The sequence below is a fragment of the Macaca fascicularis genome, chromosome 6 (genome assembly GCF_037993035.2).
Source record: "Macaca fascicularis isolate 582-1 chromosome 6, T2T-MFA8v1.1".
In the NCBI taxonomy this organism is placed as follows: domain Eukaryota; kingdom Metazoa; phylum Chordata; class Mammalia; order Primates; family Cercopithecidae; genus Macaca; species Macaca fascicularis.
In genome coordinates, this window is record NC_088380.1 from 78,718,140 (window position 1) to 78,735,249 (window position 17,110).

Here is a 17,110-nt window from a genome sequence, read left to right on the forward strand (position 1 = left end):
TAGAGCCCAGCTATCTTTTAAAAACTATAATTTCACTTTTAAACTTTTATATTGTGAAGTTCTGTGCCAGTTTCTTTCTCTGTAAAAACAATCCTACTAGAACAATAGTCCCAATGTATTTGTAGAGCTCCTTCAAATACATACAAGGAGCTCCTGCCTTCAGGGAGATAGAGGGGACATTCCAATGCTAGAAGTCCAGTAACCAGTCAAATAGGAAATAGGAATTTTCTATTGAAGGATTTTCTTTTTTTTTTTTGAGACGGAGTCTTGCTCAGTCGCCCAGGCCCGATCTCAGCTCACTGCAAGCTCCGCCTCCCGGGTTCACGCCATTCTCCTGCCTCAGCCTCCCAAGTAGCTGGGACTACAGGCGCCCGCCACTACGCCCAGCTAATTTTTTTTTTTGTATTTTTAGTAGAGACGGAGTTTCACCGTGTTAGCCAGGATGGTCTCGATCTCCCGACCTCGTGATCCGCCCATCTCAGCCTCCCAAAGTGCTGGGATTACAGGCGTGAGCCACCGCGCTACTGAAGGATTTTCAAACTTGAAACTAATTATGAAGCGTTAAAATGTTTAAAATAACAATGTTTACTACATAAAGGTTAATGAGAAAATTATATTTTATTTAATCCATATAAATGAACTATCCTTAGTTTTAACCCATCAAAAATAAATACAGCATCAAGTATTTTCATTTATTCATCCTACAGTTATCTATGGAATGTCTACTATATGCAAGCACTGATCTATGGACTGTAGAGCAGTGAACAGAAAAGACAAAAATCCTTGCTCTCATGGCGCCTTCACTAACAAAACAACTTGTTATTACCTGATCAGTTGTAAGTCTAGGTGAAATTTTCTGCAATGCTCAAGATAGGAATAAACTCAATGGGAACAAAACAATATTTTATATAAACTTAAAACACACATATATGTATATACATAAATACCTATAAACAGTATGCTATTTTACTTGGATTTCAACTTTATATGAACACAATCCATCCTGTCTGTGGTCTTCTGTAATTTACTTTTCTTCCTAGTAAATGTATGAGATTCAGCCATGTTGATATATATGCCACAATATTCTTTATTCTACTATTGAGGGACATTTGCATTGTTTATGGGTTTTTGATATTACAAGTTGCTTACTTGTAATTAAACATTTAAGCTGTTATTTCCTAGAGAAATCATTTGGTCACTTACATGTTTAAGCCCAACAGTCAAAGCAATGTTACCAGCAGTCAGTGAAGGGATTTCTACATGTTGGTCAGCAAACGGCAAAAGCAGACGACTTATTCTCTCCCTGTAAAATCATGATTTTATATTAGTAAAAGTATTTTTAAAGAAATGAGTACAGTTTTATAAAGTAACCCAAGCTTCTACTTACGTGCAGTTTCCATTAACATTATGAATGGCCAACTGGGGTTTTATTGTGCCTGAGTAAATGCGCATAAAAACCAGTGGTCCTCGCTGCTTGTCATGGAGAACTTTAAATGCCAATGCACATAAGTCATCCTTATACCACTGCCTAGAAAATAAACATTCCAAAAAGTCCTATAAAATATACTTCCCATAACTGCAGAAACTTATCCTTAATGTCCCCAAAGATCTCTTTTTTCTTCCAGTAGAGCTACTTAGAGCCACTAAATGTCTTTGTTACATAACTCTCTTTTTCCATTGACTAAATTACTCAATGGAGATCTTACCATTAATTCCTCAAAACTAAAAATAATAGATTATCTTCCAAATATCACCTCTATTTGCGAATAATTTCATTGCCAAGAGCTCTCTCCATGAAGACTATACCTGGGAATATTACACCACTTATCAAGAAATCAGCATAGGGTAAATAAACAGGTACTTTCCAATTATTGCTTTTATGCTCTCCTTCCACTTTCTGTTCATTACATAACCATAAAAATCTATACTATAAACTTGAAATTGTTCACATAACCAACACTCACAATAGAATGATGTTCTTAAACTGGTGATCACTGATAAGTTTTAGAATTCAGTTCTCCTGCAATTGCCAAATTTTGTGCATCTAAGGAGAGCTCCATATTTTCATTAGTTTCAAAGGAGTTCCTAACTTAAAGTAGTTTAAACACTTCTGTGACAGAACTTCTCCAATCTTATTCCCATTCCCTCTAATTTTTAACTTTAATAATACTAATATAGAGCTTACTATACCAGGCACTGTTCTTTGTGCTTCACAAATCATTTAATTCTTATAAGAACACCATGAGATGGGTCCTATTCTTTGCATTTTATAGATGAGATGTTAAGCAACTTGGAAGAGCTAGGATTTAAATCCAATAGTACAAAGCCTGTGCTCTTCACCATCATGCCTCTCCAATTTAGAGGTATGAAAGTTATTAATGTCAGAATTAAGATAATTAAAGTCCATTTCTCTGCCATTTTACACATTGCTTACTCAGATTTTAAAGGACTTACTACTTAAGTACAAAGCTTTTAGTGACAATAGGGGTAAAACAATGACTTTCTTTATAGCCACAAAATATTCTGAGCTTATGAAAAATCCTGAAATCTAGTTGAATATAAAGATAACTACAGAATATTTAACAAACATCCCCAGGATATCACTTTTCTAAGACTAAGATGGCAGGGTCAACACTTAAACTTTTACACAGTGAAAAGACATACCTCTTAGCTCTATCTGTAAGATATCTCTTTTTACAAGAGATGAAAAATGTTCCTTTCAAGCAAAAATTACTATGGTTCCTTATTATATCATTTGCAATAACGCTCACCATTATTATTCAAAAATGGTGATTTAATTACTTTTCATAAAAGTATTTGCCTACTTGTTTCTTCAAAGCTATAGAATTTTAATATATGTGACTGCATACTTACAGAAATTCATAGTTACGCTCTTCAGGTGAAGGCAAGTACACAGTAACAGCATCTAACAAGGGCTGTATCCCTTTGTTTTTCAGGGCACTTCCACAAAGCACAGGCACTGCTGTCTGAGCTAGTGTCACTCTATGTATTGCAGTCTGCAGCTACAAAGCAGATACAAATGAGCATTTATTTTGTGTTCTGGTCTTGGCCAGAAGCTCAAAATTAGAGGTTTTCTCTAACCAGCCATGTACACAGCACTCCTCACCACACCTCCATCATTTTGTTGGCCTAGTTTTTCTTTTTAACACTAATCAGTACCCGGCATGTTAGATATTTATTAATCTGTCTCCCATTCGCTAGAATGTAAAATCTATATGAGCATTACCCCTGGAAATACTGCTAAATCCCCAGAAACGAGAAAAGTGGTTATAATAGGTGCTCAAAAATATTTCTTGACTAAATTAATTAACATACTTATGATTTAACCTTGATAGTCTAACAGAGAAACTGGTCATAAATAAAATATATAAATCTGAGTTACCATTTCTTCAATTAAATTAAATCCCTATTAAACAAAATCCAATGGAAAAATGAGAAATCCAAGTAGGAAAATTTTTAGAAAGATTTCAAAAAACCAGAAAAGCTTGAGTGCGTTTGCAAGGTATTATTGGTGGGTCAATCCTACTTTAGATTGTGAGCTCTCTGAAAACAGAAATCATGCTATGTGAAGATAGGGTACAATAAATATCACATTTAAACATCCAAAAATAAACAGTTTCAAAACTGACATTTCATTCAAAAGAAAAAATCACTTTCATTCTAACTTATGAGTGGCTCAAAAATATGTTTCAGCTCTTGTGTTTTTAATTACTCTAATGAATACTAAGTGAATTTGCTAGGCTCATCTTTGGCTAATTTTACAGATTATTACTTAGAAACACTTTGCTTGGCAATTCTTACGTTTCATAAAGAAAAATAAAGAGTAAATTTGCCAAATTCATGGGGAATGTCCCTGGCAGAACAAAACAGCGTTTCCTTCAAGAAATCTGTCATAATTCAATTACTATCAATATTTTAATTGCCTCTTCTCTGGCTTACTGTATGTCAAAAGACAAAAACAAAGAACTGTAATGAGTTTCAACAAAAAATTTAAAAAGATTCAGAAAACAATGCTCTGAGAAAAATGATCATTGTAGTAGCCTGAAACAACAGTAAATTTTAATACAAACTTTCTATGATTTCCCTTAACATCCTTAGAGGAATTATCACGATGAAAAGACTACAGAGAATGAGTAGTTAACTGATGCTGACTCAATAGAAGTTAAACAGATTCAATTTTTAATTTTGTAAAGTATGTGTGAAACTAATAAATCACTGCCATTAAGTATTGTATTAGTAGTGACTTTAACTTAATGTTTCTCCCAACTTAAAACTTACCGCTTTCTAACAATATGCAAAGTTTAAAAAAAAATGCACACACATCAAAGGCAGAGAAATCAAACTACATCCAATTAGTAACATTTTGCCAAAGCTATTGAATAATAAAATTTACCTTTTCAGCTGGTAACAAATCAAAATTTTCACTAAATTCTTCTAAAACCAAGTCAGCAAATTCATCATCCAAATCTGCAACCTATAAAGAAAGGTTCTAGAGTTCTATAACTTGCATTTATCTTCATAACTATTAACTTGTCCAAACCCCATAAACAGACCATATTCAAATATTTCAAGACAGCTACCTTATCCAGGCCAAGCAACTCTTCACTTCTTCTTTTTTTTTTTTTTTTTTTTTTTTGAGACGGAGTCTCGTCGCTCTGTAGCCCAGGCTGGAGTGCAGTGGCCGGATCTCAGCTCACTGCAAGCTCCGCCTCCCGGGTTCACGCCATTCTCCGGCCTCAGCCTCCCAAGTAGCTGGGACTACAGGCGCCCGCCACCTCGCCCGGCTAGTTTTTTGTATTTCTTAGTAGAGACGGGGTTTCACCGTGTTATCCAGGATGGTCTCGATCTCCTGACCTCGTGATCCACCCGTCTCGGCCTCCCAAAGTGCTGGGATTACAGGCTTGAGCCACCGCGCCCGGCCTCTTCACTTCTTCTAACGAGATAAAGAAAAATGTTTTTCTTTGAAAGGAAAGGAAATGGAAAACTAAAGATACTATTAGGAGTTTCCTAAATTCACAGAAAGTCAGAGCCTGATAAAGCATCTTAATTAAGTGCTATCAGTGTGCTCAAATCAAAGAAAATGTGCAACTTACAATGAAAGTACATACAATGGATTGGCCTTTTTAAGATAAATTTGGAGGTTTTAGATTATAAAAAAGTTTCATCTGGTTTTCCTCTAATATCTGAATGTTCACCAGATCTCCCAAGTCTGTCAAACTAAAAGAATTAATGTTGCTGTAATTCTGCACTGAAGAAATACATTTATATTAGGGAAAGGAGGCATAGGCAATATTTCAATAATAAAAATGCAATGGTCTATTTCACATTCTTTTCATAACCATCCGCCTATACGAAATGGGATCATTCAGCTGACAAATTAATAAAACAGCTTCAAAAGCGTGTTAACAGTACAAGGGAGCAAAACATTCAAACTTGGTAAAAAAACCACACTGTTAACAGGATTAAGTATAGCAGAAATGTACCTAACCATCCTTCTGGAAAGCATTATATGTGATGGTTAAGCTCAACTTCTGGAATCGGACTACCTAGAAATGGTTCCACCACTTACTAGCGTGTCCAAATTTTGGTCAAGTTACTTCACCTCTCTGCCTCAGTAACTCACAGAGTAGTATCTACTTCTTGAGGCTGTTATAAGGATTAAATAACCAATTCAAATTATGCTTTAGGAATATATACTAGTGTATAATAAGTATTAGCTATTATTACTGTACACCTTCAATATTGGAAGTTGATTCTATTCTACATTAATCTTACTCACTAATTTAAAGGAAAATTTTAAATTGTGGCAAAATATATAGAACATAAAAATTGCCATTGTGCTTTTTTGATATGGAGGCTGGTTCTGTCACCTAGGCTGGAGTACAATGGTGCAATCTCGGCTCACTGCAACTTCTGCCTCCTGGGCTCAAGCAATTCTCCTGCTTCAGCCTCCTGAGTAGCTAGGATTACAGGCGCGCACCACCACGCGTGGCTTTTTTGTATTTTTAGTAGAGACGGAGTTTCACCATGTTGGTCAGGCTGGTCTCGAACTCCTGAGCTCGTGATTCACCTCCCTCAGCCTCCCAAAGTGCTGGGATTACAGGCGTGAGCCACTGCGCCCAGACCATTGTACTCTTGTACAGTTCAGTAGTGTTAAGTACTTTCACATTATTGCACAATAAATCTCCAGAACTCTTTTCAACTTTCAAAACAAACTCCATACACATTAATTAAACAACATTCTATTCTCTCTGCCCTTCCCCAGCCCATAGCAACTACCATTCTACTTTCTGTCTCTGAATCTGATTACTCTGGATCCATGGATTTGGGCTGCTTCTACCTTTTGGCTATTTTGAAGAATGCTGCTAGGAACATGCATGTGCAAATATCTCTTTGAGACTCTGTTTTCAATTCTTTTGAGTACATACCCAAAAAGCGGAAATGTTGGGTAATATAGTAACTCCATATTTAATTTTTTGAGGAATCACCACACTGTTTTCCATAGTGGGTGCAACATTTACATTCCTACCAACAGTGCACAAGGTTATAATTCTCCACATCTTTGCCAACACCTATTTTCTGTTTTTGACAGTAGGCATCCTAATGGGTGTGAAGTAGTCTTATTCTGTAAATTGTATACATACTTATGTGTTTCTTATAATCAGCATATGATTAGCTACTGACAGTCTCAGATTTTCTGAGATTTCTGTCACATCCTGTCACATCCTAGAAGACCATGAGATATGGGCAAGTGTGTGTTGGCTCCTCAACTAGATTACAAGATCCTTCTTAAGTTTATTCTTATAGTTCTTCTGTATTAAAACAACACCAAAAAACTCAAAGAGGAATGAATTATTAATAAACGTCGGTTCCACTTTTATATTTTCTATGCTCCCCAAATTAAAAAAGCAGTATAACAAAGCAGGTAAGAGCTTTAGCTCTAAACTGAGATTAACCTGGGTTCAGATTCTAGCTCAGCCACTTTATTAGCTGTGTGACAACTTATTTAAGCATTTGAGCTGCTGTTTCCCCACCTGTAAAATGCAGACAATATAAGGTTCTTGTGAAGGTTAAATTAAAAAGTATACATAAAGCACTTAACCTAGCATATAGTAGGCCCTCACTGACTCAATAACAAAAATAATTATTATGTTAATGATAAAGTTGCAATGATTACTACATACAGTCAGGCATCAGTTAGTGACAGGTATAAGTTCGGAGAAATGTGGTGTTAGGCAATTTCGTCATTCTACCAACATCATAGAGTGTACTTAGAAACCTAGACGTTATCGCCTGCTTTTACACCAAGGCTATAGTCTATTGCTCCTAGGCTACAAATCCGTATAGCATGTTGCTGCACTGAATACTGTAGGCAATTGTAACACAACGGTAAGTATTTGTGTATCTCAACATAGAAAAGGTACAGGAAAATATGGTATTACAATCTTATAGCACTGTCAACATTTATGTGGTCTGTTCTTGACTAAAATGTCATCATGAAGTACATGACTATACTTCAAAAAAAAAACTACATACAAAAGATGAGTGAAAAAAAAAATTAATGCTGACAGAATTTATTTGGACCAATTCAATTTAGAAGTGAAAAATCAAGGGCTCAGATTCCAACATTTTTCTCTACCATGATATTCAAGAAATTTATTTAAGGTTTACTTATTGCCATATATACTAACAATATAATATAAATATTAACAATCTTGCTATTTTCCATTATAATTTTAAAGGTGGATGAGGTCCAGAGCTATATACCAACTATAAAATTGACGGTTTTAAAATTTTCTAAATAATTTGACATCTGGTGAAAAAGTAAAAGACATGCATATCCTTTGACCTAGCAATGCTACTCCTTAGTTTAATACTAAAGAAACTATTGCCCATGTGCACAAGGAGATAGATACAAAAATGTTCATAGCCACATTGTTTGTAACAGCACAACCTCAAAGCCCATCCACAGGAGAACACCCAATAAAGTGTGGTAAAATCATATGTTAGAACAATATACAAGATTGAAATGAATAGACTATACACATAGCAACATGGATAAAGTTCCAACAATGTTGAGCAACGTCATAAAATACAAACAGTATCGTTTCAGTTATGTAAAGTTCAAAATATGTAAACCTAAGTTCTTTAAGGATTTATGGTAAACTATAAGGAAAAGCAAATGAGGTCCGGTGCAGTGGCTCATGCTGGTAATCCTAGCACTTTGGGAGGCTGAGGCAGGCAGATCACCTGGGGTCAGGAGTTCGAGACCAGCCTGGTCAACATGATAAAACCTCATCTCTACTTAAAAAAAAAAATTAGCTTGGTGCGGTGGTACATGCCTGTAATCCCAGTTACCCAGGAGGCTGAGGCAGGAGAATCGCTGGAACCTGGGAGATAGAGGCTGCAGTGAGCTGAGATCGTGGCAGTGAGCTGAGATCGTGCCACTGCACTCCAGCCTAGGCCATAGAGCTAGACTCCGTCTCAACAACAACAGCAAAAAAGCAAATGAAAGAGAAATACTGAAATAATAGTTTGGGGGACAGGTAGATGATTAGTGGGAGAGAGAGATGAACACAAAATGGCACACAGCATTTACATTGTATTAGGTATTATAAGTAATTTAGAAATGATTGAAAGTATAGAGGAAGACATGAATAGGTTATAGGCAAATACTACATCATTTTATATCAGGGACTTGAGCATCTGCAGATTTTGGTATCCACAGGAGGTCCTGTAACCAATCCCCCAGAGAAGCTAAAGTATGACTATATTCTATTTAAGATGAGTGGTGCACACATTGGTGTTCATTTTATCATTCATTATACTTTACTTGTTCAATTAAGGCATTCCTTGCTTCAGTTGTTTCCTTCAGCAATTCAGGATCACTCATTTCCAAGAGGGGCTTTCTCTCAAAGTCTTTTCCATCATTTGAATTGCTATTCCAAAGAAGTTTTTCTTTCGTTACTACATCCACCACTCCTTTGAAAGTTTTGGCTTCACCAATTGGTAACTGTAAGTCAGAGTGAGATTAACATTATTAAATGATCACTCACTGAAAACTACATTGATGACAAGTCTTTTCTAATTATACCATTTTCCCCAAAATGTCTATTATCACCATTACTACAATCTGTGGCTATTTTTATTTATACTCCAACTTCTTAAAAAATGATTTGAGATAGCTTTGGAAATGTATACATTGTCACAAAATAAATTCATGAGGAAACTGAGAAGAAGCTGATGCTATTAACCAATTTACCTGTAAAAGCAAAGGCTTTGCCTTTAACTTCTCTCTGATGCTTTCAACTGCATACTTAAAGCTATAGAAAGCAAAATAATTATAGTTAAAAACACGGTTAAAAATTATTTACCAAAGGTATCAAAAGAGGAAAGAAAACTCTTACAGGTTTTAAGAATGTTTTCTAAAATTTTAACCCACTTTATTCTCCTTAACGCTCACTATTTAACAGTTTTCCATAGGAAAATGTCTGGAATAAACTTTTATGTCAATTTCAGATATCAGAAATTACCCTAATCCGGCCACAGAGCTGTTTAGGATATTATTATTGTGAGCTACATATAACTATATTTTGCAATTAAGATTAAATGAATTGATAAAGGTAACATGGATAATAAATTGTAGTTGGGATTCCAGTGCAAGATTTGTGATAAGCTAAGGATTCTTTCTTCCGCTACTAGGTTTGCTACCATACAAAGCTACCAGCTTTCTTCCAAGAGCCTGCCTAGTCTTTGGAATTCTTCATATCGTATGCTATGCTATTCATTTCTATGCTAACACTGCAACTGGCTACCTCTAGAACACATGCCATCTCTGGCACATGGGCTGATTTATATATACATGCAGGTCATTCCAGTCCCAGTGTTTTTTTCAGAACCAGCCTATTATCCAGTCATCTCCCTCCCCATTGCCAAAGGCACTGTCTGGCAATAAATAAGTACTTCCATCTACCACAAGGAACTCCAAGCAGAAAAGGGTCAGAACTTGAGGCTAGTACATTTTAAAGGTTGCTAGGCTGTTATTAATCAAGACAAGGTCCTTTAAACCAACAGCCTCAGAATTACTATAGAGAGGGAGAAAAACACAATGCATATTAATTACCGTGTAGTTTTAGGGGAGGTATAGTTTGTTTCATTTCTGCCATTCTCCTACCACAGGTCACAATCTCTCCCTATCACATTTGTTCTAGAATTTTTAATATTCTTGATTTTCTCCCTTTCATGTTTTCTCCAAATCTTTCAAATATTCTTGATTCTCTGAATTATGTTCTCAGAACAATGTATCCACCACCCTATGGTCTCTGACTATGGCCACTACATTTCAGCATTAACTCTCTTCTGCCCTACATGCAGGTCTTACAGCATCTACATTCCCTTCTTCCAGTTCTTTATTGAGAGTATCTTCCCCAGTAGCTAAGAAAATCAGAGAATAAGGAAGAACACCTTCAGCTGCAGGAAACAATTCTCTATTCTCTATCGTTAGCAATGATGGGAAGTGCCATACCTTCAGCAATATAGGGACTATACTATACAGTTCTAAAGAGAATCAGTGGAATCATCAAGATGCCACTTTCATCCTAGAAATATGATTCAGTCTCTCTATACTAGAAACAGGACTCATCATCATCTATCAGCTATTAGTCCCAAATTGTTACATAACCTATGGATTAGCTGCTTTGAATTTTTTTATGGGAATAAACTGGGATTCCATGGAATATTTATATACTATAATACAATAAAAAAAAACAGCTACTTCTAAATTTAAGCTATAGTTCATTAACAGTTCAAATTGTAGTTTCACTCTGATAAGCCAACGAAACACATTTTAAATACCTTGCTCCAGTTTTGTCCATCTTGTTTAAAAAACAGATTCGAGGTATATTGTGTTTATCAGCTTGCCTCCATACTGTGAGAGTCTGGGCCTAAAGCAAATATGAGGAAAAAAATACATACTGAACAAAAGTAACGATGTTACTAGAGCTGGAATGAAGAGATCCAAAAATCTACTGTCAGATAAATTGGGCCCTATTCTAGCAGAGAATTAGTGCAATGATACTTATATTTCTAGGGTCACTCTTCAGCTATCAAGTTAACACAGCCGGGAACATGATGAAGTGTGAAGGGGAGTGTGCTTCGAACCACTTGAGAATATTCAGGGTGAACTAGGTGGCTACACAAAGAGAATTAACACCTAGGAGGTACTGAGAATCATAGAAAGTGAACTTAACTGAGAATCAGGAGAGCTACTTTTTGTTTGGCTTCACTTTTCCTAGTAAATGTCATATGACACTTAACTCATTTAACGTCAGGTCTCTGATCTATGAAATAGGAATTTTGCCTTAATTATTTCAGATACTTGTTTTGAGGTAAAAGAAATATAGCAGTGTACTATAAAGAAGCCAGTTTATTTTTTAGGTAAAATTTATATACAATAAAATACAGATAGTAAGTGTATATATAGCTCAATGCGTTTTGAGAAAAGTATGTTTGTGTAATTATTACCCCAATTAGGAGATAGAACACTATTATTCCTGAAATTTTTCTCCTCCCTGTCTCCTATAAGCAACCTGTTCTGATTTCTGTCACCACAGCTTCAGTGTCTTACTCTTGAACCTCATATAAAATAACATGGCTTCTTCGGTTCAACATGTTTTTAACATTCATCCACGTTGTTAGGTGTATCAGTTCTTTTTAATTATATAAATGTACCAGTTGGTTTTCCTATCCACCTGTGGATATGCACTTGGATTGTTTCTAGTTTGGAGCTCTTGTGAATTTAGCTGCTATAAACATTCTGAATCTGTCTTTGGTGGACAAATGTCTTCATTCTGCTGGATAAAGATATAGGAGGAGAACTGCTTAAGTATATTTAAACTTTATAAGAAAATTCCGCTGGGTGCGGTGGCTTATGCCTGTAATCCCAACACTGCGGGAGGCTGAGGCAGGTGGATCACTTGAGGTCAGGAGTTCAAGACCAGCCTGGCCACTCTGTCTCCACTAAAAATATAAAAATTAGCTAGGTGTGGTGGTGCACACCTATAGTCCCAGATACTCGGGAAGCTGAGGCACAAGAATCGCTTGAACCTGGGAGAGAGAGGTTACAGTGAGCCAAGATTGCACCACTGCATTCCAGCCTGAGTGACAAACAGTGAGACTCCTGTCTCAAAATAAATAAAATAAAATAAACAAACTTCCAAATAGTCTTCCAAAGAAGTTGCATTATTTTGCAGTTTTTTTTTTTTTTTTGAGACAGGGTCTCACTCTGTTGCCCAGGCTGGAGTGCAGTCGTGCGATCAAGGCTCACTGCAGCCTCAACCTCCCCGGGCTCAAGCAATTCTTCCATCTCAGACTCCTGAGTAGTTGGAACTACAGGTGCACGCCACCACACCGAGCTAATATTTTTTTTTTGTATTTTGTAGAGATGGGGTTTTGCCATGTTGCTCAGGCTGGTCTCTAACTCCTGGGCTCAAACAAACCCACCTGCCTCAGCCTCCCAAAGTGCTGGGATTACAGGTGTGAGCCACCATGCCTGGCCTCTATTTTGCAGTCTTATCAACAATGTGTAAATTTTCTAGTTGCTCCATATTCTCACCAACATTTGCTATCACTCTTTTTAATTATAAGCATTCTTTTTTTTTTTTTTTTTTTTTTTTTTGAGACGGAGTCTCACTTTTGTCTCCCAGGCTGGAGTGTAGTGGCACGATCTCCGCTCACTGCAAGCTCCGCCTCCCAGGATCACAACATTCTCCCGCCTCAGCCTCCCAAGTAGCTGGGACTACAGGTGCCTGCCACCAGGCCCGGCTAATTTTTTTTTTTTTGTATTTTTAGTAGAGACGGGTTTCACCTTGTTAGCCAGGATGGTCTCGATCTCCTGACCTCGTGATCCGCCGCCTCGTCCTCCCAAATCCCTGCTGGGATTACAGGCGTGAGCCACCGCGCCTGGCCATAAGCATTCTTTTGGGTATGAAATTGAATCTGTGATTTTAATTTGCATTTTCCTGATGACTAATGAGATTATGCATCTTTTCATGTGCTTACTAGTCATTCACATGTGTTCTTTTGTGAAGTGTCCATTCAGGTTTTTTGTCCATTTTTTTCTGGATTGTTATTATTGATTTATAGTTCTTCATATAGTCTGGATACAAATCCATGGTTATAGATATGTACTGTAAATACTTCAGCATTTATTTTCCAAGAATGATCATATTCTCTTATATAATCAATACTATTATTGCATTCAGGAAATTTAATATTTGTATAATATGTTTATCTAACATTACAAGTATTTTCTCATAGTCCATGCCTTGTGTTTTTAATTTTGTTTTAATGAACACCTGTAATTTTGATAAAGTTCCAGGAATCGACTTTTGTTATTTATGTTTCGTGCTTCTTATGTCCTCTAAGAAAATTTTACCTACCCCAAGGCTGTAAAGATATTTTTCTTCTAGAAGCTATGTATACATAACTTAACACTGTGATACACTCCAAATTAATTTTTGTGTATGATGAGGTGTGTATGTGAGGGGTAGGGGGTGAATATCATAAATTTTCAAAGAACAAAAACATATTGCAAATCAAAACAAAAAACTTCCACCATCCCACCTGCCAGCTAAAAGCCCATCCATTGTTTAAAACAAGTGCCGTCTCCTTCATGAATTCAGAAACTTCCTATTCAAGCACATTTCAATCTTGTAAGTAATGCAATCTGTTTGAATGATTAAGCGTCACATTTATCTAAAGTTATAACAACAGAAAGGTGGAACTATTAGGAAATAGTGACCGAAATAACAGTGTATAATCAATCTCACACCATAGTGTCTTCTGCCAGAATCCATGAAACTAAGGCAGGCTAATTTGTTAGCTCGAAAGTAAGGTAGAATCTCTGATCCTTCAAAGTTCTTGACACCAGTTTTCATATTTCTCCTTTTACCATGAAATATCTGAGATCACATATAGATTACATCTCAATATTAAATTCTGATTTCCTTTTACCATTATTTTATTTATATGAACTTACCAAATAGATGGTTACGGTTAACTAAATTTGATACATTCTACTTTTTAAAAACTCATGCTGTTCTATTTCCCTTTACTCTGGCAATATTATTTACCTCTACACCAGCAGAAGCATCAAATATAGCCACTGCACCATCCAACACTCTTAGGCAGCGCTCAACCTCCAAGGTAAAGTCCACATGACCTAAGAAAAAGATAAGACGTATAATGCCTAAAATCTTTTTAACAAAACAAACAAAACCATCATATGATCCAGCAATCTCACATCTCACTCCTGGGGTGGGGGTGTGTGTGTGTATATCCAAAGGTATTGAAAGCAGAGTCTCAAAGAGCTATTTGCACACCCATATGCATAGCAGCACTGGGAGACAAAAGGTGGAAACAACCCAAATGTCCACTGATGTATGAATGAACAAAATGTGATATATACATACAATGGAATACTATACAGAATAAAAAAGAAGCTATTGTAGCACACTGTCACATGCTACAATATGGGAAAATTTGAAGGCTTTATGCTAGATGAGATAAGCCAATCACAAGAGGACAAATACTGTATGATTCCACTTATATGAGGCATCTAAGCTAGTCAAATTCATAGGTATACAAGGTAGACGGTGGTTAGCAAGGGTGAAGAGAGGGGGCAAAAGGGAACTGTTGTCCAATGAATATAGTTTCATTTCTGCAAGATAAAAAAGTTCTGGACATCTGTTTCACAGCAATGTGATCATACTTAACACTACTAAACTGTACACTTAAAAATGGTTAAGATGGTAAATTTTGTAACATGTTTTTTACCACAATAAAAAGCAAAACAAAAACCCCATACAACAAAAAACTCCAAATGATGCAGCATCTCTGTATTACTGCAATAGTACCATACCTGGTGTATCAATTAGATTGACTCTATACCCCTTCCAATCAAACGTAACAGCAGCTGATTGAATAGTAATGCCTCTTTCTCGCTCTTGGGCCATGAAATCTGTCACAGTGTCTCCATCATCAACATCTAGCCAGGAAAAAGATGATAAAATTTAGTCTTAATAGCAAGTGTATTTTATTGGTGCTCAATATCTACCTGACACAGTTTAATCTGCCTTAAGAAAAATTTTTCCTAAAATATTTGGTTTAATTGAGCCTTTACTCTTTCAATAAGTAAATCCTCATGGTAGAAAAAGTTTTTCAGCTAGATTAGTAATTTTGCCATAAAAGTAATTTTTCACCAAGATGAAAATCTTTTAAGTTTACTGAACCATATACTTAATTTATTTCTTACATAGCTTAACTATCATTACCCCCTCTTTATCTGATGTCCGTCCCTCCTGATCCCTTGATAGGAGGCAGAGTGGTACAGTGAAAGAATACAGTCATAGCTTTAAATCCCAACTTTACCACTTAGCACTCTACGATCTTGAGGCAAACTACTTAACCTAGTTTGTAAAATAAGGCTAATAAAGTCATCCTTGCTGGGTTGTTATAAGGATGAAATGAGACAATATATATAAAGTACCTAGTCTAGTAGATGATAAATGATAGCCACATGGAATGAGATAGAGAAAAAAATTCATCCAATATTAAATTATCCTTTACAAACCCATCTCATCACTAAATTTTCCAAAGAGAAGGGATTTATTTGTACAAGTGCAAGTAGTCTCATACAACTTCTACAGTATAAAGTCACAAAAAAATTATCCTGAACTTTATCCAAAAAGTTCACTGAAATTATTCTGCAGTAAAATTCTGTAGTTGAATTACGTATATTATTCTAATTAAATTTATAGACAGTAAAAGAAATAAAAAAGTTGTTCTTTACCATTATCATGGCCTTATACTATCATTTATTTCAGCATTAAACCCCTAAAATGGTAGCTAGTTGCTCCATGTATGTGTATGTGTGTGTGTGCACGTATGTATTAATATGTATACACACACATAATGTAAACACCAGAGGAGGAAATAGCAAGAAAAATGTATTTGACAGAAACTCAAATATAACTCTATGTTAATATCTATAATTGTATTACTGTCAGTTATTCCCAACATCACTGCCAAAGAAAATAATATCATTAAGGATACAAAGACCAAATAACTATAAGTTAGTTCTAAATGAGACAGTAAGTTTTAAAAACACTTACACAGTACTAAGATTTTTCACAATTATAAAGATCTTTATTTCACATTATCTTTATGATTATTCATATGACTAATGAAGTCAATCTTAGGTCAGCAAGTTCTACAACAACCTGGATAGTTTTTAGGCTATGATCTGAACTAGAAAAGAACTTCAAAAGATAGCCGTACAAAAACACATGGACAATCACTGCAGTTTGGCTCTCAGGAAGCCCCATCCTTAGGGTAAGCGGGAGAGCCCCACATCAAGGGAGCACCCCGTGAAACAAAAGAATCTGAACAGTAGCCCTTAACTGCCAGATCTTCACTCTGACATAGTCTACCCAAATGAGAAGGAATCAGAAAAACAATTCTCATAACATAACAAAACAAGGTTCTTTAATCCCCCCCCAAAAAAATCACACTAGCTCACTAGCAATGAATCCAAACCAAGACAAAATCTAAACTGCCAGAAAAGAGTTCAGAAGGTCAATTACTAAGCTACTCAAGGAGGCACCAGAGAAAGGTGAATATCAACTTAAAAAAATTGTTGGCCGGGCACGGTGGCTCAATCCTGTAATCCCAGCACTTTGGGAGGCCGAGACAGGCGGATCACGAGGTCAGGAGATCGAGACCACCCTGGCTAACACGGTGAAACCCCGTCTCTACTAAAAAATACAAAAAACTAGCCGGGCAAGGTGGTGGGCGCCTGTAGTCCCAGTTACTTGGGAGGCTGAGGCAGGAGAATGGTGTAAACGCGGGAGGCGGAGCTTGCAGTGAGCTGAGATCCGGCCACTGCACTCCAGCCTGGGCGACAGAGTGAGACTCCCTCTCAAAAAAAAAAAAATTGTTTAAATATTACAGGATATGAACGGAAAAATCTCCAGAGAAATAGCCAGCATAAATAAACAATCACAACTTCTGGAAATGAAGGACACACTTA

At 36.3% G+C, this 17,110-nt stretch overlaps 1 protein-coding gene across 9 annotated transcripts in view; it reads right to left on the minus strand.

The window, feature by feature from the left end:
* Positions 1–17,110, minus strand: part of GFM2 (GTP dependent ribosome recycling factor mitochondrial 2) — a 48,468-nt gene that overhangs the window by 16,364 nt on the left and 14,994 nt on the right. For 7 of the 9 annotated variants that reach the window (XR_012413736.1, XR_012413735.1, XR_012413734.1 and 4 more), the window contains exons 6-14: positions 14,942–15,067; positions 14,154–14,242; positions 10,876–10,964; positions 9,284–9,344; positions 8,855–9,034; positions 4,415–4,495; positions 2,875–3,023; positions 1,388–1,528; positions 1,204–1,303 (exon numbers count right to left, since the gene is read on the minus strand). Coding sequence is in view for 5 of the 9 variants with exons in the window: in XM_005557160.5 (XP_005557217.2) it covers positions 1,204–1,303; positions 1,388–1,528; positions 2,875–3,023; positions 4,415–4,495; positions 8,855–9,034; positions 9,284–9,344; positions 10,876–10,964; positions 14,154–14,242; positions 14,942–15,067 (1,016 nt within the window). In the remaining 4 variants the exon portion in view is untranslated. Of the gene's footprint in view, positions 1–1,203; positions 1,304–1,387; positions 1,529–2,874; positions 3,024–4,414; positions 4,496–4,601; positions 4,711–8,854; positions 9,035–9,283; positions 9,345–10,875; positions 10,965–14,153; positions 14,243–14,941; positions 15,068–17,110 lie in introns of those variants that run through there. The other 2 variants (XM_073993616.1, XM_073993617.1) reach the window with 2 other exon arrangements.